General features: G+C 40.9%; 2 protein-coding genes across 2 annotated transcripts in view; both read left to right on the top strand.

Moving 5' to 3' along the window:
• Positions 1 to 1943: 1943 nt before the first annotated feature.
• On the top strand, positions 1944 to 11908 carry LOC116035248 (double-strand-break repair protein rad21 homolog A-like). Its single transcript, XM_031278240.2, has 14 exons — positions 1944 to 2113; positions 3477 to 3667; positions 4388 to 4517; positions 4652 to 4751; positions 4883 to 4989; positions 5184 to 5381; positions 5547 to 5672; positions 5864 to 5989; positions 7026 to 7249; positions 7771 to 7924; positions 8093 to 8238; positions 8637 to 8819; positions 9088 to 9171; positions 10943 to 11908. The coding sequence occupies exons 2-14, from the start codon at positions 3524 to 3526 to the stop codon at positions 11132 to 11134; spliced, it is 1914 nt and encodes a 637-aa protein (XP_031134100.1). The 5' UTR covers positions 1944 to 2113; positions 3477 to 3523; the 3' UTR covers positions 11135 to 11908.
• An 893-nt stretch (positions 11909 to 12801) lies between these two features.
• Positions 12802 to 21380, top strand: part of LOC116035249 (eukaryotic translation initiation factor 3 subunit H) — a 65381-nt gene continuing 56802 nt past the window's right edge. Inside the window, exon 1 of the mRNA XM_031278241.2 lies at positions 12802 to 13043. Coding sequence (XP_031134101.2) covers positions 12855 to 13043 — 189 coding nt within the window. The 5' untranslated portion in view covers positions 12802 to 12854. The remainder of the gene's footprint in view (positions 13044 to 21380) is intronic.

Here is a 21380-nt window from a genome sequence, read left to right as displayed (position 1 = left end):
GCTGTGCCGATAATAATACACTTCTGTTTTGGTATGTAGAGATAATCAGATGATGAGGCTTTGTGACTCACACCTTTGACTTCAACATATTAGCTCATGTAAAGCAGCAAAGCATAAGTATAGAAGTGGTTGGTCTCTCTAAGGCTGTTTAGATGTATCTGTCACATCATAACAGCAGCCAGCAATTAGCTATCTGGATCAAATTATCTGGTTTAGCAGATGGCAGCCCAAAACTGTGTCACCATCTAGAAATGGCTCTGCAGCATTATTGTGTTAAAATGTGGCATATACCCATTTCTGCGTATATGCTGCACAAGACATTAGATGCAGTATCTATAGAAAAATTGCTTTGTTTAATATGATCATAAATTGGCCACTCCTCAAAAAGCTTCAACCAGTTTTATATTAAACAACATTTTAAATTCATTATTGTCTTTCTTAACGTCTGTTAGCTTTCAATTGAGGAATCATGTTTAGCAATTTGGCCTAGATCAATAATTCATTCATCTCACAATGAGCCTGTTTGTGAAATGATTAAATGGGAATGAGAATGATGATCTGATTGATTTTGGAGCATATTTGCACACATTGAAATACATTTAGAGAATTACTTCTTCACTTAAACATGATAAATACTTATTGCCAGTGTTATCATCCCGTGATTATGATGCATTATCGTGCAGCTCAAGTGCCTTTACCGTGAATTTACCTTGTTTTCCATCTGTACTGTCTCTGCAGATATCCAGCTATGCATGGGCTCATTTAATGTGACTTAATGATAAATGATAAATCAATTCTCAAACCATGCTGATAATAAGAACTAAATTTAACATTAATATAATGATGTGTGAGCACTACCTCAGTTATCTACCAACCATCCCCATACAGTGACATGGAGCCCTGCTGCTAGTAAATCATAAACATGCTCAACTGGCAGCAGTTCTACTGCAGCAGATGCTGTAGCCTATGAGGCAAATCCGCTTTACTGCATACCAATTTTGCAATTTGATTGTAGATGAGTCAGTCTCTCTGTCAGGCATGCTCCTCATCTCTCTACCTAATATACTGTTTGGAATTTTTTTTTTTTTTTTGTAGTTGGCATGAATGTCCAGTTCCATGCTGAGTACTCTGTTCAAAGTCATGGATTTGTTTGGTAGGTTGTGGTCATTTCAGTGTTTTCTCCTCATGTAAGTATTGTGTAACCTATTTAAATTTCCCCTTGGTGAATTCACCCATTAAACATGAATTTAATTGGTCATTACTAGGCCTTTCTCACAGCAAACATTTGACTTATTATAGCAGGAAATTAGGTACAGGTGTACCTAATTAACTTTGATGATGGCTCTGTTCCATTTAAGTGTCCCAGTAAACCATTAAGCCAGTAAGAGAGCATGCACAATAGCAGGGCTGTGCAACTGAGACCCCTGCTATGACATGTCAAAATGTCTGCTGTGAAAAAGGTGTATTAGGAGACCACAGTTTGTTTTAGGCCACTCTGTTGATTTACCGGATGTGAGTCACAATGGGCCTGGGTCATAACCAGTGTTACAACATGGGATGTGTTGTTTTCAAAAGCTTAGGTGCCAGATGGGACAGTTGGGGATGGGAACAGAGTAGGCAGACAATCATATCCACAAAAATTCAATAGCCTACCAGGCATACAGCAGCCGTGAGTAGTGCAGTGTGAAGTGAACCATAACAAAAATTAAAGGAATGTTACAACAACAACACCAATAATAACTACAACAACAACAACAATGTAATAATACTAATATTAATAAATTCATTGGATGAATAATCATTTGCATGCGTATTTTGTGACACACAATATCCATAATCTTAATTATTGATGTATCAGTCAAGCACCTGTCTCATGGGAAGCACTGTACCACAGCGCCCCCTATCTCTGCTCGGTGCTCACAGCGGGCCTCAGCAGCAGACTCCTCCTCCGCCATTTTTGACTGTAAACATCCTGTCGATTTTAAAAGGACAGCGGTGAGCGGGAGGAAGGCGACTGGCGCCATCTTGGCTGTTTTAATGAGTACAACAGGGGAGGATTCGCTGGGAGAAATAACATAATTATTGGAATTTCACTGTAAAGGGGGTACTGTCGGTAAGTGTGTTTGCAGCAGAAATATTTGCTCGTGGTTTGGTGTGTTCTACGAGACGAAATAAGGATGCACGTTTGTGTGGACTTTCTGCGGCCTTCACTGTACAAGGAGCCGTTAGCCACCAGCTAACGACACAGTTGTGCTGATAGAGGGAAACAAGTATGAGTAGGTTTGGATGGGCGCCTCGTTCCGGTGCGCTTTACTTTCTTTTCATGGGCGAATTGTATTTTTGTCCGCCGTTTTACAAAAGCTATACTTTTACTTCAAGGAACTGAAATCTGTACAAATCTGTTTCATTGCTGCTTCTGTAACGTTAGTAAGCTGGCGGCTAAGTTAGTTCATCCCACTTGATGGCGCCGACTATTTACTGGCGTTGACCAACCCCTTGGCGCTCTTAACGTATTACACCGTATTAAGTGCCTACTTAACCACGCACATTTTCTTTTTGCCCAATCTGTGTTTTTGTGCAATTTAACAATGCATGATTCATTGAAGTAGAGTAACTTACGGGAAAAGTGTCGGTTACCATAGGGAGACATGTGCATTCCCAGTGTTTGCCTTCCTGACTGGGAAATAGGCGGAACTTCAATGAAGCGCTTGTTTTGATTAAAATTTATTTTTTCTAATTATCGTGCCCTGTTTTGTTTTTTTTTACTTGCAATGTGCCACAGTTAACGTTAGCGTAAACGGTTAACGTTAATCAAATTAAGCATAGCAAGAAACAAAAGTGCTTCGAGGGAGTTTGATCGTTCCTTCGAGAGACAACAGACCCCCATCCTTGTCAAATAATTCGCAGGAAAATAGTTACTAAAACCCAAACGTTAGCTGATATATCGTTGGCCAAAACCAATCCGCGTTCCGGGGGGGGGGGATTGGTTTAACGTTTCTCATCTTTACAGTATTGTTGCCTAACTTGCTAAGAAGATGAAAAAGATCCCTGACTTTTCATAGATATCGCTCAATAATTTTTCGAAAACCAGTTAACGTTATAGATAACGTGATGACAGCCTGGTTATTCTGACGTGTTGGACCGGCAGGATTGCTTATAACTGCACGATATTCAGATTGATGTCCGGTATTTTTCACAACTTTAATGAAAACATCCAGCTGTTCATAATTACTACGCATTGATTCTGTGCAGCAGTCAAGTTACATTTTCTGCCCCATATTCCTTTTCATGAACTGTCAGAGATATCGAGGGTATTATTGCTGAAGTTTGCTGAAAACATTGTTTCTCAAACTCTTCTCTAAGGGATGGTACTGTGCTGGCTGTCTGTGTCTTGCATGTTGGTACTTTTTTTCTTTTGTCCTGATCTTTTAGAATGACTTTTACTTCTACATAACCTAATCAATGATGTTTTCCAGGTGGACCTTACAGCAGTGTGATTGTGTGAGCCAGGGGAACCAGGGCAATGTTCTACGCCCACTTTGTCCTCAGCAAGCGTGGGCCGCTGGCCAAGATCTGGCTAGCGGCCCATTGGGACAAGAAGCTGACCAAGGCCCATGTGTTTGAATGCAACTTAGAGAGCAGTGTGGAGAGCATCATCTCACCCAAGGTAACGAGACAAAAGTGCAGCCTCTGCATTCTGGTGGTCGTGATGCAGGCCTTGTGTTCACTGTACAGGCCTTGTGTTCACTGTACAGGCTTGATTTTCACAGATCCTGAGTTGTTTCAAGGCTTTGTTCTGCTTGTATTGTTGCCTCCCAATAATTATGAGCACTAATATTGAACATGTTTACTACCAAAGAAGAATAATAATAAATGGAAACTCATTATAGGGGTGACAGTAGCTCAGTCCGTAGGGAGTTGGGTAGGCACTGCCAAGGTGCTCTTGAGCAAGGCACCAAACACCCAACTGTTCGGGGTGCCTGTCCATTGACTGCTGCAGCTCCCTTACTCTGACATCTCCATTAGTGCATGTATAGGTACTGAGCATGTGTGTTTATTTCAGGCCTGTGTGTAATGTGTATTCTAACAGAGTGAAAACATTGTAATTTCCCTTGCGGGATTAATAAAGTATAAATTATTATTATTATAGCAGAGTAAATACTTGGCACCTGTCACAGTTTAACAAAAGTGTTTGCATTATTTAAAACAACAAAGTGCAGTGCCTTCACAAAGTGTATTTGCTCTCATTGCTGTACAATGTTTGTGTATGCTGATGTTACAGTTCAGTCTTATTTTTTATTTTATTTTTTACAAGAAAAATGTACATTGTACAAATGTAACATGCCATTTTTTATTCCATTTTTTTCCCGTGCCTTTTTTCTCTTAGGTGAAGATGGCATTGCGTACATCAGGCCACCTGCTCCTCGGGGTGGTGAGAATCTACCACAGGAAAGCCAAGTACCTGCTTGCTGACTGTAATGAAGCCTTCATCAAGATCAAAATGGCTTTTAGGCCAGGTAAGGAACAAACATTTTTCTGAATTTGTGATCAGTTTTCCCCAAACAAAAGAAGGACTCGGTCTTTGTGCGGCGTAGGATTTTTGAGAACATTTGTGTGTTATGACAACATTACTGCTGGTTTCTATATTCAGGTGTGGTGGATCTACCTGAGGAAAACAGAGAGGCAGCCTACAATGCCATCACCTTACCCGAGGAGTTCCATGACTTTGACCAGCCACTTCCTGATCTGGAGTAAGTTAACTACATTTACTGCTCTCATTTCGTTCTCTCCATTTTTATTTTTTTTGTGAGTTTGTCATTCACACACCAGCTGTTGTACTCATCCTTGATATTTTGTGTTTTTTTTTTTTTTTTTCAAACAGTGACATAGATGTGGCCCAACAGTTCACCCTGAACCAGAGCAGAGTAGAAGAGATCACCATGAGGGAAGATGTTGGGAACCTCAGCCTGCTGCAGGACAATGACTTTGGTAGGAAACTACATATACTAACGTGTACACTTGTACCACCCACCACATATGTATGAGTAGATAAATGTAATTGTAAATTGCAACATTATCATACTGCAGAATATTTTTAAATGGTATAGATTTTAGAGATAGCATTTCATTGTCAGAGTAATAGAAATGTTAGGTTCAACAAAGACCTACCCTGTACTCTTCAGCTGACTTTGGTATGGATGACCGAGAGATGATGCGTGATGCCAGCACATTTGAGGAGGATATCATGCACGGTGCCACAGCCTCCAACCTTTTGCTCGAAGCTGAGCCTGGCCCAGCCAATCTCCCAGACAAGTCCAACCACATGGAGTATGATGACTTTGGGGACGGTTCAATGGGCAACAGTGATGGGGGAATGCTGGGTGAGCTGTTCTGTCTATGTTGTTGTTGTTGTTGTTGTTTTTTTATTTTATTTTTATCTTAGCATTGGCTATATAGAGGTACTGTTGAAGTTGTTCTATGAGATATTTGTGAGCAATAACTTTCTTTTTTTGTGATAGAGTTAATCCTTATCTTTTATTTCTCAGTTGATAAGCTACTGAGCTCTGAAGATGGAGGAGGTATTTTTGATGACCCTCCAGCCATCACAGAAAGTGTCATGATGCCTCCAGATCATTGCGACGATGAGGACGACTTTGACAACCTCCAGTCACGTAAGTAAAGTTTGTTTACCTTAATGCAAAGCCTATGAAACAGGAAATTCAGATTTTTCTTGTACATTGTCTCCATTAATCTATATTAGTGTTGCTATGTTTCTATAAAGTACATTTTACGTGGACTTGTGTCACGTTGTGTTATTACTTGTCTGTTTATGGGGGAATTACAATTACATTTTTGTGTGTAGCGGGTCCAGACAGCCCAGACTCTGGCCCAGCCGAGCCACTGCCAGCAATGGCTGACCAGACAGAACAGACCACTCTGGTTCACAATGAGGAGGAGGCCTTTGCCCTGGAGCCCATTGACATCACTGGTAAGACCCTCCCTCACCTTTCTGTCGAGATGACTGCATTTTGAAATTTCTTTCTATTTTTGTATGAAATTCTAAAGAATGAATTCTTCTTTTTAGCATTTTTGCAGGACGTCTTTTCAAAGTATCCATTCTCTAAATGCTTCACCATTTGCAAACCATAGAAAGGCACTCATAGGAAATAGTGCCTACACACATTTCTCACACAATAAATCTACACTGTGAGACGATTGGGAGATTTTGCTATACCTTTCCAAGGTAGCTATGTAAAAATTGTAATATTTAATGCTCGTGGATCAACGTCAACCGTAACGTTAGCTAAGTGAAAACGGTGTGTAGTTCCTTTTTTAGCAACAGTTTGCTTCATTTGCAATCGTTTCTCAAAAGCATCACATGTCTTACAATTACATTCCAGGTTATAATGTTAGTGTCCCTTATCTGTTCTTTCTCACAAGAATTTTAAGATCAGAATAAAATCTGTTTTAGCCTAATGTTACTACTGCGAGTCTGTTCAGCTTTACAGATATCCCACATAGCTAACGAACAATTCCAGATACATAAGCCTTGCCTCCGAAAAATCCATCAAATAGACAGTACCCTAGGATACCGTTACCTGAAACAGGTGATTTAACGTCACCACTCATTATACACAGTTTAGCAACAAAACAAAATGCTGAGGGAACATAACTACGTTTTTTTCCCCCCCCCCATGTTGGTTTTAAACAGTAACGTTAATACAGCGTACTGCTTTACTCACTACTGTTGTTTATTTGGTTGCCATGACTTTGTGCGTGATGACGTACTGTCATTGTTCCAGTTGCTCACCATCAAAGGGGAGAGAGAGCGAATGACCGTTCGCTTAAGTTCAGTAGAGCAGACGGTTCTGCAGGCGTGTAATTACGACTTTATGACTTATCATAAATGGCCTAAGGAGCGGCGGTGCGTCACTGCTAAATTTATCGAGCGGAAACCCTGTTAATGACGGAGAAATGACAGTGACGCAGTCATGAAGCAATTATTTTCTTCTTCACGTCTCCAGTGAAAGAGACCAAGGCGAAGCGTAAGAGGAAGCTGATTGTGGACAGTGTAAAGGAGCTGGACAGTAAGACCATCAGGGCCCAGTTGTCTGACTACTCGGACATTGTCACCACCCTGGACCTCGCCCCTCCCACCAAGAAGCTTATGATGTGGAAGGAGACTGGAGGAGTGGAGAAGCTTTTCTCTCTGCCTGCTCAGTCCCTCTGGAATGCCAGGCTGCTCAAGGTGACAAAAGCCTGTTATAAATATGCATGCGTTTGCGGATAAATATGTACACACGTCCACTCCTAACTATTTGAGAACTGCCACCACAGAAATCACTGACAAGCAGTGTAACCACTTGGGGAACAGTAATAAGCTAGCCACACCGGTGGTCTGGTTCTCCAAGTAGGTCGACTCGGGCACTTTTTAATGGAAGAGAAGAGAGTAGATTTTATAATGTCTTTCATTGACATTCTGTTCAGGTTGTGGTATTTAAAATGAAAAAATTTAAGCAACAGAAGGTGGAGGACGTGATTGGTTTTGTCTGTCTCTCTTCTCTATCCTCTCACGCCCACACATTACCCCTCCAGAATACTGAATGGAAAACGTGTAGATGCATAATTTAGTAGACCACTTTTCCTTTTGTCTAGCATCAATCCTCCCTGTTCCTTGTTATTGTACTACTGACTTGGAATATAGTTGGTAATTCGTTTTAATAAAATGTCCCTTCAAGTTTAACGGTCTAAATAAATCTCTGATGTCAGATGTTCACACGCTGCTTGACACCCCTGGTGCCAGACGAGCTGAGAAAGAGGAGAAAGGGCGGCGAAGCAGACAGTCTGGATGAGTTCCTCAAAGAGCTGGAGAACCCAGAGGTGCCTAGAGAGGAGGTCATGAGTCAGAACAGAGATGTTATTGGTAAGTCATGCAGGAAGAGATGAGAGGTCATAGCCCACTGCAGACATGACATGAGTTGTGTGATCTGGAAAGAGACTGGAAGCAGAAAATCTGATTACTATCAGTCAACTATCAGTTATTGAATAAGGCTATGTTCCCATTCATATTTCTTCCTTATCCACCCCACAGACCACACTATCATGGAGGAGCCCAGTATGCTGGCAGCCTCTACAATGGAGGGCAGTAGGACGACCCTGGATGAAACTGTCATGCCTCCTCCATCCACCCCTCGAGGTGTCAAACGCAAGACCCTCGACAAAGAGGGCACCCTTCCTGTGAGTACTTAACACCTACATCTTATTATTCTCTGTCAAAACACTGGAATTGAGGTTGCATACATTTTCCTCAGCACTTTATGTGGAGGTGGCAAAATGTAGACAAGTGATTATTAGAGTTTAAATGCCTACTGGTAGTTGCTTTCCGTGTCTAAGCAGTAGCGCCATAATTCATGACAAATTGGTTCACATTTGTTAAAACACTAGCTGGTCTAGAGCAGATTTGATGATTTAATTTCAATCCGGTCACATTGCTCTTATCTGTTATCTATTTTTTTTTTTTGTTAAATGCTGAAGCAGTAAACTTTGGAAATGCTCAACAATCAAATGGGAGAAACGGGAAACCTAGTTGTAACTGTGTCCTAACTTGGGTGCCCCCCCGGCTTCCCCTGTTTCAGATGGCTCCCTTGGAGCAGCAGCAGCAGGTGGCTGACCGCTCCGTCTTGTCTCAGAGGTTAGACATGCATCAGGTGGATCTTCCCCCAGAGGAGAGCAGCCTCAGCCTCACCCAGCTTGTCCCCGAGCTTGACCTGCTTGGTGAAAAGGGCAAAGACAAGAAGGATGATAGTGACGAAGAGGAGGTGAGGGGGAAATGACTGCTTTCTCTGATACACAATCGTTTGTAGTAGTCATTTGATAGCAATGCATTTTGATTTAAAAACTGCCTAAAGAGCAATCGGAGAAATCCCTAACGCGTAAGTAAAACAAGAGAACAAAAAGCAATTGCAAACTTAAGCAGATTCTAGAAAATGCCTTTCTGTAGAGACAAGCTTTCATTTGATTGTACGTGTGCTGCGGTTTGAGTCTGGGCCAGTTGATGCTGATGACTGTGTTGTCTCTGGTCCTCAGGATGAGGACGGTCAGGGTGGAGACCAGGATCAGGAGGAGAAGAGATGGAACAAGAGAACCCAGCAGATGCTGCATGGCCTCCAGGTACAAAAAAAGCTATTACTTTTCAAATGATTTTGAGAACCAGTTTCAGGTAGACTTATTAAAGTTTTTATAGGATTTGTCTAATAAAGTCAGATATGCGTGCAGTTACATTTAGTTTTGCTTTCAGAGATTTAAACATCACATTTGTTTATCTACCATGTATAAGGGGTGGAAGTAACAAATGAACTGATAAAAGTGGAGATGAAAGTGCATGGAAATTAAAAAACGGAGCGTTAACGCATGCAAATGTAGCCGGGTTGGCTCATTTGGTAGAGCAGGCGCACATATATGGAGGTATATACCTCGACGTAGAAGGTCCAGCGTTCGAGTCCGACCTGAGACGATTTCCTGCATGTCTTCCCCCTCTCTCCCCTTTCATATCTATCTGTTCTTTCCATTAAAGGCTGAAATGCCTGAAAAAAATCTTTTAAGGGAAAAAAAAAAAAATGCATGCAAATTAAAAAGAGAAAAATTTAAGTGATTTGATTAATTTAAAGCCGATTTGATAAAACCAGTTGTGATGTAACGAGTACAGAGCCATGTTTCATCAATTTTCCTGTCTTAACGTTCATCTTTCACAACACAAAATTGCCATTTATCATAAAATGATAGTGGCCTCAAGGGTGGAAGTAACAAAGTAATTTGAAAAAAAAAACTGAAGTGAAAAAAATGCATGTGAATTGAAAAATGAGTGAAAAATTGGGTAAAGTGATTTGATCAACTTGATTGACATTTTATATTTTAAACAGTGTTGCTCGGATAATCAACTGGGCTGTGTTGCTGTCTACCATTCATCATTCACAACACCCAGCTAACATTTGTTGTTTACATCAAGCAATTTTTGTCACTTCCACCTAAATATCGATCAAAAACCACAGCCACTCCACGCAGTCGGGAGCAGAGCTCTGGTTGGGCTGTAGCAACTTGAATTCAGCCAGCAGCTAGTCTCTCATAGCCAGGTGTATCTCCACCACGCCGGGTCAGTGCTGGAGTAGTCTATATCCACGACATTCCACTTCTGTCCAATCTGAGTTTTCCGTTGCACGATTAAAACAACTTTTGAACGCGCACATTCCACCAAAACAAGTTCCTTCCTGAGGCTATTTTGCAGTGGCTCCGTGCGGAGCTTAGCACCGCCCAGGACGATTGGGATTCGTTTTAAAGAAATGCCAATGAACCAGAGCACGTTTTTCTCCCGTCCCGAATGCTGTGTGGACTAGCCAGACCCTCCTCCTCAGCGCTGTTGAGGAAGGTCTGGCAATGCGAGACTAGTGCTGGAGAAAGCAGCAGAAACCCCAGTGCTGAGGGGGGCATGGTTTTTGATTGACATTCGGGCGGACATAACAAAAATCGCTTGCTGTCAATGATAAATGTTGTTTGGGCGTTGTGAATGATGAGTGGTAGACGGTAACACAGCCCAGTTGATAATCAGAGAAACACTGTTTAAAATAAAATGTCAATCAAGTTAATCAAATCACTTGATGATTTAACACTCCATTTTTTAATTCACATGCAAATTTACTGCTCCGTTTTTCAATTAGCATGCATTTTCATCACCTCCCATTTTTTTTTTTTTTATCAGTTAATTTTTCTTTCCTCCACCCTCATAACCATGTGCAAAATAGTTTTTTAATGTACAAGTTTAAATCCGAAAAGCACCGTCTTTGGGAACCCAGCATCCTGGTCTAGTATTGTTTTCCTCTCCTTTTTTCCATGTTAACTTGTTCACTCTACATGAACTTAAACTGACAGACTGCTTCTGTCCCCAAAGCGCGTCATGGCTAAGACTGGCGCCGACTCAGTTAGCCTGCTTGAATTGTGCCGGAACAACAACAAGAAGCAGGCAGCTGCCAAGTTTTACAGTTTCCTCGTCCTCAAGAAGCAGCAAGCCATCGAGGTCACCCAGACTGAGCCCTACAGCGACATCATTGCCACCGCTGGACCAAGATTCCACCTTATTTAGACATTGGAAGAACAGACAAACACTCTGCTTGCAACAGACATACTTTTTAAATTACTCAACTTTTTTGCCTTTTTATTTTGTGTTTTCCTGTTCCATTTTCTCTGGGGAAGGGGAGGGAGTAGTGGGGAACGGGTTGGAACTTTTAAAAAAACAAAACAGGATTTTACTGTACTACAGATGGAATCATGCAGTATTCAATTGGTTGAAATGGAGTGAGGAAGAATGTCTCTAACAAGTATATTTATAAATCAACTTTTTTTTCAGTCACCAATTTGTAAGCTTTTCTTTATTTTGTTTTGTAAGTTAAATTTCCATTGTCTGCTTATTCCATAAGTTTTGTACCATTGCCCCTCACAACGTAATTATTGCAGATTTTAGATAAAGAGCCCTGTATTTTCACATGGAATCCTGTATTGACTGTACATTTTCTGGAAAGGTACTGTTTTATTGCTCAGAAGTGTAACCTCTCCCATATTCTCCTCATTGCACTTGTTCTTTCATGATAAACAAAACAATTAGTCTGTCAAATTATTGGTGAATCTTACCTGGCATTAAATATCATGTTTCAGATGTATAATTCAGGCCGTTTATCAATTAAGTTTTATGTAATATTTTTTGTACCTTTTTACGTTTGCTTATTCAACTTTTTGCATTATGTAACTAGGTAATGTTCTTGTTACAGTTAAGTTCAGTATCCCACCTTTTTAGTCTTCGGGTAACCTCTAGTTGTGATACATCTGTAAAGATTTGAAATAAAGTGTTTTAAGTACTTGGTAACTGGATTTTTTGTTTTGCTTATGGTTTATATAGCTTTTAAATTCACCTTTTTACTTGATGACACCTGTAATTTAAAGCAATCACCTTTTCATTGCAGGTCTAACGGAAGAGGATTAGGGCCACGTGAAAAATGTATGAGTTCTGAGTTTATTCTGATATTAATCTCAGAATTCTGACTTTATGCTCAGAATTCTGACTTTTTTTTTCTAATTTTTTTTTTTTAAGAAAGTCAGAATTCTGACTTTAATTTAAGAACTCGATACATTTTTTCACATGTGGCCCTAATCCTCTTCCGTACAGGTGTTATTTTAATGAGGCCAACATTGGTATTTATGGAGGTTAAGGTGGTATTTGTGGTTCTGATTGCACAATAGTTCAGAAAAAAGGCCTCAAGCCCATCCTGGAGTTGTACAAAGAATTGCCAGTATTTATAGAAAACACTGGTGGTGATAGTAGTAGTACTAGTAGTAGTCGAGGTTTACTATTAATTCAGTAGGAGCCCAGTGGGGGAATGGTCTTTATTTTGTATCTTTAATTAAGCAATATTACAGGAGGTTGTTCTGTTGGATATCTTCTGTGTGTTCATGTGCTTTGTGATTTATTTTCACTAATACAAATGTCTCAAAAACAACTGGAATGTTGACATGGAAATGGGAGTAATATTTTAGTGATGAGCATGGTGTGCTCAAACGGCTCTGGGTGTGCTATGCTGATTTTAGCATGTTCTAAATGTCTAGTTGACCAATCGGATTGCCTGGCCGGATCTACTTGTTGTATTATATGATATGTATTACATATCTCTCGTATTACTATGCCAATTGATTAATCAATATAAACTCCCTACACACCAAACAGTTTGAGTTTTTGCAATCCACTTGTCGCAGCCTTCTTATATACTATGGTCGCCGCTTAAGGGGGAACTTAACGCGTAGCCCTTGTTTTTATGCGGACAGGAAAACGGACGTATCTTTACCGGAAACGTCCGTCAACGAACACTTTCCTCCCTTTTTCCGCGTGCGGCGTTTTGAAGATGGCTTCACGTAAAGAGTCTGGTACAGCAACAAGCGCCGTGATGGCTTCTACAGGCGGCACTTTGGACTCTCCTGTCAAACAGATCCAAATTGAGGGACTGGTAAGTGTTACTACGGTGCTGTGTAGCTAGCTACGTATTGAATTCCGGTGGCGACCGGCAGAGTAACTGGTTCCAAAGTGTTACCAGAGGAGGATGCTAGCAGCTAAAGTGTGAGCATCATCATGGCGGACACAATGTGAAGCGGTGTTTTGTAACGTTACTGTTTAGTCCCATAGCTGATGCCTGTAGTAGCTACATATTGCGTTATTTAAACAAATACATTACTAACAAACGGATCATATTTGTTGTTTACAACCTCCCAACTGGCTAATAATAGGCTAGCAGTGGTTGTATTTTAGCTAAATTAGCTGGTGTTAAGCTAGCTTTTGGGACGTTAGAGAGGCGTTTCATTTTAAAACCAGGACCTCCCTGCTTGTCTGTATTAAAGGTCCTATGACATGCAGCTTTTTGGATGCTTTTATATAGGCCTTAGTGGTCCCCTAATACTGTATCTGAAGTCTCTTTCCAGAAATTCAGCCTTGGTGCAGAATAACAGCCACTAGAGCCAGTCCCACAATGAGCTTTCCTTAGGATGTGCCATTTCTGTGTCTGTAGCTTTAAATGCTATTGAGGGGGGGTGTGGCCTTGACCAACTGCCATGCTTCACTTGTTTGCAAGCCATGATGTCTCTCTCTTTCTCATGGGCGGGCAAAGCAGAGAAAGGGGAGGTAACCTTTCGCCTTATGACGTCATAAAGGGAAGATTCCAGATCGGCCCATCTGAGCTTTCATTTTCTCAAAGGCAGAGCAGGATACCCAGGGCTCGGTTTACACCTATCGCCATTTCTAGTCATTGGGGGACCATAGGCAGGCTGGGGGAACTCATATTAATGTTAAAAAACCTCATAAAGTGAAATGTTCATGCCATGGGACCTTTAAGGGAGCACCATAGATTAACGATGCTGCCGCAAGTGTTATATACCACAAAAGAAAAATGTTAATAGGAGGCATTTGATAGCCGTGCTCATAATCAGAAGCATTAACGTTTCTTGACATTAGGCTACAGTCACTAAACTGTGGTAACCATAATAATGTGTTTTTAATTCAGTAACGTTAACAGTTATAAATGTAGCCTAATATTTGCCCTGCCAAAGGGTCTATGTGCCTTCTTTGAAACACAATCTATTAAGTTTGAGTTAAGCCTTTCGACTAATTCTTGTTTTAAAATATTCATGAGTGTTACTTTTTTGGTCCGTGCTGAAACACTGATTTGATTAACATTTAAAGGGTCAGAATAAAATAATGCAAATAACTAGGGCTGTCAATCGATTAAAAACATGTAATCTAATTAATTACGTACTCTGTGATTAATTAATCTAAATTAATCACATACATCATTTTTGCCCAGTGCCTTAACCGTTCCTGAACCGATACTTTTTAAGAAAAAAGAAAAAAAAGAAGGGTACTAAACAACAGTCGGCGACATTAAAGAATGGCTTGTTTATATGGTAAGGCCATATGGTCAAAATTAAATGAGTTAATAATAATGTTATAACAATAACTTATTTCACTAGTAAATTGCTGTTGAACGACAAAAACAACCACCAGATGGGAAAAGGGCATTTAACAATAACTTTGAATGCTCCATGAGGCTGTAGGTTACCAGTTTCATTGAACGCACCGTCTGACAACAGCAGCTGCAGACTGTTATGGCGTTTTTCCATTACATGGTACCTGCTCGACTCGCCTCGACTCTACTCGCCTCGACTCGACTCACTGTGCGTCCGTTTTCCATTGCAGATTTTAGTACCGCCTCAGCATGGCTGGTCGTCTTATATGCCGGCTCGACGCACACACCAGCGCACAAGTATAAACATCAGGCCACTTGAGCTTGTTTTACAGTTCTGTGGAGGCTCCACGCAGAGCTTTCGCCGTAGCCTATGTAAAAGTGGCCTGGTGTTTATACTTGTGCGCTGGTGTATGCGTCGAGCCGGCGTGTGTGTACGTAGGCTACAGCGAAAGCTCTGCCTGGAGCCTCCGCAGAACTGTAAAACCAGCGGCGCCGCAGTAAACTGCCGTGATCTAACGCGACACACACACAGAACGTGGAAGGTGTGTTGTTGTTGCCACAGCCAGAAGACACATTTTGTTTCAAATGAAGCCGGAGGCAGCAAAAAAAAAACACAGCTGGCTAAACTATTTAAAAATAGCGGGTTTGTTCAGGACACCCCCCTCTGTCGCTTTCACGTCACCTTTTGGTATCGGCTCAGCTCGCTTGGAACCTCGACTGAGATGGTACTAAAAAAAGCACCTGTTAGCAGGTACCAGGTACTTTTTTTCGTAATGGAAAACCAAAAATGGCGAGTAGAGTCGAGTAGGTACCATGTAATGGAAAAGCGGCATTACATCCCGGTGTTGAATCCTCTACAGTGAAATACAGTCAGACTTTACACCGTTTAGCGTTAGCTGTCAGCATTGTAACCGTGTTTAATCCAGCTACTAGCTAGCGGTAGGCTAACGTTAGCTGCTGTTGAGTATAGTGTTAACTAGCATCACGTGCAGCGATGTTTCTGTTGCCTGTAACGTTTGTTTCAGAGCATCAGAGAGAAGCGCAGACATATCAGTGGCACTGAAATGAGGCGTCGAAATCCGCGTTGCTATTCGGTCCGGTAGATACCGGTCGTTAAGGCACCGGTGCCGTATTAACACCGGATTTCGGTACCCAACCCTATTCAGGAAGATTTTTATAAGTAAATGTTCCAATCACTGATCCAGGCAGCGCATTCTCGTCTCCCTCCTTCATTTTACAGTCCAATGGTGGCTAGAACAGCTCCGGGTCAAACTTCAATATGGAATATATTAATCTGGGTTATTTATTTTTTTTAATTTTGACAGCCCTACAAATAACGATAAATAGCCGAAGTGCGTGTCCCCCACTCCATTGTGTCCTTACAGCACAAAGCAGCTTCTCAGTGATGGCTCCTGTTCTCTGGTCTATTGTGTTACGTTTGCTTTTCAGGCGAAAAGTACTTGATGCTCTAGTCTAAAAGATATCTACCTCATTCAGAGATCCCACTTGGAAAGAGTTATTTGTCAGTTGTTGGTCAATTGTGCCCTCTGTTTATATTAAACAAGGTATGATTCTTATTTCCCCCACTAGCTCACATTTGATGTTTTCAAACTACAGACAACTGACAATTTTGCTGATATGGCACTCCTCTGGTTTAGTCAAATTATTATATAAAACATTATTGCCAAAGATGATATCTTTCAGCCTATTTTTGGCAGTTGGGAACAAATACATGCGTGAGGCATTTGTTTCTGGATTTGTGGCTTTTGAACAATTTTAATGGCTTGTTGCTTTTGTGTTATTACCCATTTTTAACAGATTGCTAACTATTTTACTTTTAAACTGATTGTTGCTTCTATGTGTTCCTAATCTCTGACCAGTGATCTCTAACATGTACATTGTAATACATCTTGAATTTAACTCCACACAGCCTACACATTGTAGTATTTATATTATGTAGTACCTCAGTATAAACAGCAGAGGACAAACTTGCTTCACTGCCATGGACTGATGCTGTCCCTCCTCCTGCCCTACGCTGCACTGGACACAAAGCAGCCTATTTGCCTGGTGTGCCTGAACGCAGTAGCAGGACGTAAACCTGCCAGCTGCTTCCTTCCGTTTTATCTTGCTCATTAAAGCTGCCCTAGAGTCTCGGGCCCTAATTTAAAATCTAAATATTTCACCTCAATGTGTATTATTTAGACCTCCTAATGAGATTTTCGTAATTCATTTTCTCAGCCTTATCAACCAAACATTTTTAATCGCAGCAGTTAAATTAAAAACAGTCGCGAGCCGTTTAGTGTGTGGCCTCATTTGGATTCAGACTGTTGAAGGAAAGGTGTCTATTGCAGGCAGAGTTATGAAAGATGTTTCACCTGAATGCGTTGATATGCAGCAGTTGCTGCTGTGTTGCGTCATGACCCGTCTGTCAGAGGTTTAGCTGGAGGGTTTCCCACAGACAGCATCACCACTGCTGTGTGGTAGTGTTGGGTTGTTTCCTTGCTTTTGAAGAGCTTTCAGTGGCTGCTGTTGCCACCAGTATGGAGTGCTGCACAGCGACGGGTTCCATTAAACACCTACTGAGATCACACGACTGCCTGTATGTTTGAAAAAGGCTTTGTTCATTTATTCTGATGTATGATTTACGTCAGACGCTGGTCATATTCCTGTACCATGAATAAAGGAACAGGTGTAGCCCCTTTTTTACACGACGTTTTGGGATTGTGATTTGAAAGTTCTGGGGAAAGGCAGATAATATAGTATGTGTAAATTATTTTCATTTTAACATTTCTTTTAGCAGTGGCCACTTGCCACCGGTCCTTAAGCCTGGGCTCATCAGGAATAGGCCTGCACGATAAATCGTTATAAAATCGCGATCTCGATTCACCCCTGTTCGCGATTTAATTTTTAAATGACCGATTTAAAAAAAAAAATAAAATAAAAATTCCCCCTTCGATTAATTTATTGAAAGCATTTGACATTGACATGTTTTTAATTATGTAAAGACATGTTCAAGGAGTTCAGATAGAGCCTGTATCAGAGCCATATTTAGTTCAGTGTGTTATATGTCACTATTTCTGGTAGCCTACAGCACTTGAATGGCCAGTATGTACTTTATTTTCTTTATTCATTGAAGCCTCTATGTTTACAGGCTTGTGGTGATGCACAATGTGCTATAGGTGCCACAAAAAAAAATCTCTGTTTGGTACTGCCAATTTGTTTTGTTTTGTCATGGTTCATGTGTGCAATGAACGTTATGAGGAAAAAAATCGTGGCAGAGAATCGAAGCTAAAAAATTTTTTCCCCGAATCGTGCAGGCCTAATCAGGAAGGTGTTCACACTGAATAATGTGACACAGATCAGCTGTAACACACACAGACACCAGAGGTAACTTATTACCCAGTGTAGAGACATACTGTATGCTCCTGTCTGTCCAGTACAGTTACAAACTACTGTGTTGTTCTATCACCGCTTCGTACATAATCTACAGTTTAAGTTTACTTGGTATTTTTAAGTTGTAATCCTTAAGATTTCAGTCCTGGTTGTTTTGGTGAAACCCAATGATACTTCATTAGACCCTAATTGAGCAGCTTCTTCTTCTTCTTCTTCAAAAAAAGAACATACCACAGAAAAGCAACTGAGTGTTTACAGCACGGCCAAACAAACGTGTAAGTCAGTCAGAAATCATTGCAGCCGCAATCTGATTTCATGCTGGGCACTGTTCCACACAACAATGGGTAAAGTTGTCTACCTTGCGTTTTCTTCTTTTTCAATTACTCCCTTGAAAATGTTAAAAATGACCTGCAGATGGAATAAGAACCCTGAACAGGACCGTTTTCTTTCTTTTTTTTCCCGCTTGTGTTTCTTGTGACCACTTCACAGTAACAGCCACTCACATTTTCTCCAGTTGAATGCTTTGAATGTGAAGCAGCAGCCGTATGAAATGTTGGGTTTACATTAGCAGCAACTTCTACATACATACATACATACATACATACATACATACATACATACATACATCTGATACGCATTAGGAGAGTGAACAGTAAACTGTGGTGCTGTTATCAATAAGATACAATTTTAAAAACTATAACACTGGATTACATGCTGTGTTGTTTCCTGTGAATCCCTTGAGCACTTGAAGGCAATTTGAATCCAGCGTGGGAATGGCGGACTTCCACTAACAATAAAAACTAATATAAAGAGACGTCATTTCAAAATGTTATTTCAGAATGTTTATTGCTGAAAAAATGCAGACCATAAATAGTATCAAAACAGTTAGATTTCATGATAATTATATAATGACATCCTTACAAGAATACTGCTGACAATGAATTTTCTACGAGTCGTCTTTCACTTAATTTGTAATTGCATACTTATGTGGACTGATCCAAACTAGGTGTCGTTTTATAATGTTTTTTAAAGATTGTTTTGTGTGTGTGTGGCATTTTAGGCCTTTATTTGTGACAGGACAGCTTCGACGCGAAAGGGGAGAGAGAGCGGGAATGACATGCAGCAAAGGGTCGCAGGTCGGAATCGAACCCGCAGCCACTGCGTCGAGGACTGAGCCTCAGCCAAAGATCATCGTCCCCTCTGTAACACATCAATTGATACATACCTAATCAACCTTTTAATATTTGCTGCTACTATGAACATTTATTTTACTATGTATACAGAGCATCTTTGGCGCAAAAAATGACGTATTAAGTTCTATCTTATCTCCCCTCATTAGCATGTTGTAGCCAGAGGTTGTGAACATCATTAAGGTCACTCAAAAACGTTTCTGTCCTCTCAGCCTACAGATTTCAGCGGAATATTTAGCATCATAGTCATTTTTGGCTGGAGTTTCTTTAAAAGATGAACACTAAGGGATTTGAATGTATTCAGATTTTAATAAGCTGTTTCAATACTGTAATCAGATTCAATCAAATGCTATTAATCCCTAACTGCAACAGCTCACAAGAATTAGCAGCTTCTATTCTGTTTGAAAAGTGTAGGGCTGTACCGAATACCTTTTTTTTTTTTTTGAGCTTTGAAGGTTGGGTGCTTTTCAACAGCGAATATTCGAAGCATCGGTGGCAGCGGCGGGGGAAACCAACATTTCCGTCCACACCTGAAGGCAGCTTTATTTCACGGAGAAAAAGAGAGAAAAGAGACGAAGCTAGGAGACAGTCATCCCGGGCAGTTCAGTGCTTGTTTTTCATTTTTTTGCCTTTATAGTGTTTAAAACTTTTTTTGGAGCAGCGATGGAGGTTGTGATGTTTCCTGTTACTGTAAACGTTACGAGACTCGCACGCCGCGATACGGACTGACGAGTCTGGTAGCCGGTTAACGTTATATGATTGTCCACCGCAGGGTAACGTTGGGTTGCTTTTCTCCAAAAGGTGAATTGGACTCAACGTTTTGTCGCAGGAATTCAAAACAAACTGAAAGACCGGACTTTATGCACGGCCGTACTATCTTTACCTTGTCGCCTGAAACTACACCAGGCTCCTACAGTATAACCATTCAGACCTCTACACACATCAGACTTGCTTGATGTCCGCTACAAGATTGCTTGTAGCGGACATTTAGCTAGCAGCTTAATCCCTACAAAACACCACAGTGAATTTCAGCCTTCATGCATGTTTAAAAAAAAACAAAAAACTGAATATTCGAATCCCAACATTGAAAATCGAATACCTGCCCAACGAACGGATATTCGGATCCAGCCCTAGAAAAGTGATACAATAATGATGCACAATGCGTTCCTGTCCTTTGTTAGGTCCCATGTAATCTCCTATATCAGTGGTTCCAAAACTGTGGGATGCTAAATACTGAAAATGTTTGTCGACTGGGGCCCCCTTTTGTAGATACAAAGTTTGGGAACCACTGTCCTGTATATTGACATTTCTTAGTAATCTTAGTTAAATCAGCTTGGCCCTGCGTTGTGTGCACACTGACTGTTTAATGTTAAAAGAAATGAAATAAGGTTATTTCTCAAAAACAGTATATTACAGCCCACGTGTAGAGTTGGTCTACACATCAGTGGAGCTTAAAGAAAAGTCATCACGGGATCGTCTTTCTTCCGTACTTTCTCATAACTTGAGTCCCGTTGTGGCAGGAATATGAGCTCTTTTGTGTGAGTGAGAGAGAAGATTTATGATAAGAATTAAAGGCAGCCAACGTGGGATTTGGACTGCAATTGATTTTGCACGAATCAATTTTAAGCTTGTTGATTTATAACATGCTGTGCACATATCAATCTTGGGCCTCTTCACATGAGGTGTGTGTGTGTGTGTGTGTGTGTGTGTGTGTGTGTGTGTGTGTGTGTGTGTGTGTGTGTGTGTGTGTGTGTGTGTGTGTGTGTGTGTGTGTGTGTGTGTGTGTGTGTGTGTGTGTGTGTGTGTGTGTGTGTGTGTGTGTGTGTGTGTGTGAGAGAGCACTTTCCAGGCTTTGCTTAAAATACCTGATGGCATTTACTTGGGACCAGGAAGCCAACACAACAAAGTCAGTGACACCCTGGTCCTTTCTTTTATTGCAGACGCCTCTTCACTTCCCCTCTTGTAGGGATATCTGTAGATTCAGGAGTTTTCTTAAAGCTCTGCTTGAATTTAGCCTTATTTATTTGACCTTCCTGGAGTTGTTTTTGGCCAATTGTCCATCCCTTACCCCCTCCTTTTCCAGACGGACACTATCTAAGGGTGGGATGAACAGATTGCCAAGAGTTAGATAGCTAGAAAGCATTCTGTATCTGTGCTATCTGCGCTCACTGATGGAGGAAGACGAGAAAAGCTATTTGCTGTCAGAAAAAGGAGCCAAAGCTCAAAGAGGCAGGGGGCTTTGTAA

This window comes from Sander lucioperca, chromosome 10, assembly GCF_008315115.2.
Source record: "Sander lucioperca isolate FBNREF2018 chromosome 10, SLUC_FBN_1.2, whole genome shotgun sequence".
In the NCBI taxonomy this organism is placed as follows: Eukaryota; Metazoa; Chordata; class Actinopteri; order Perciformes; family Percidae; genus Sander; species Sander lucioperca.
Note: the sequence above shows the minus strand (reverse complement) of the source record. Positions and strands in the feature narration are given on the sequence as shown.

Coding starts and splice junctions, on each gene's coding strand:
- LOC116035248 (XM_031278240.2), top strand. CDS start 3,524: ATGTTCTACGCCCACTTTGTCCTCAGCAAGCGTGGGCCGCTGGCCAAG. Junction 5,382..5,546: donor CAGTGATGGGGGAATGCTGG/GTGAGCTGTTCT, acceptor TTTATTTCTCAG/TTGATAAGCTACTGAGCTCT. Junction 8,820..9,087: donor ATGATAGTGACGAAGAGGAG/GTGAGGGGGAAA, acceptor TCTGGTCCTCAG/GATGAGGACGGTCAGGGTGG.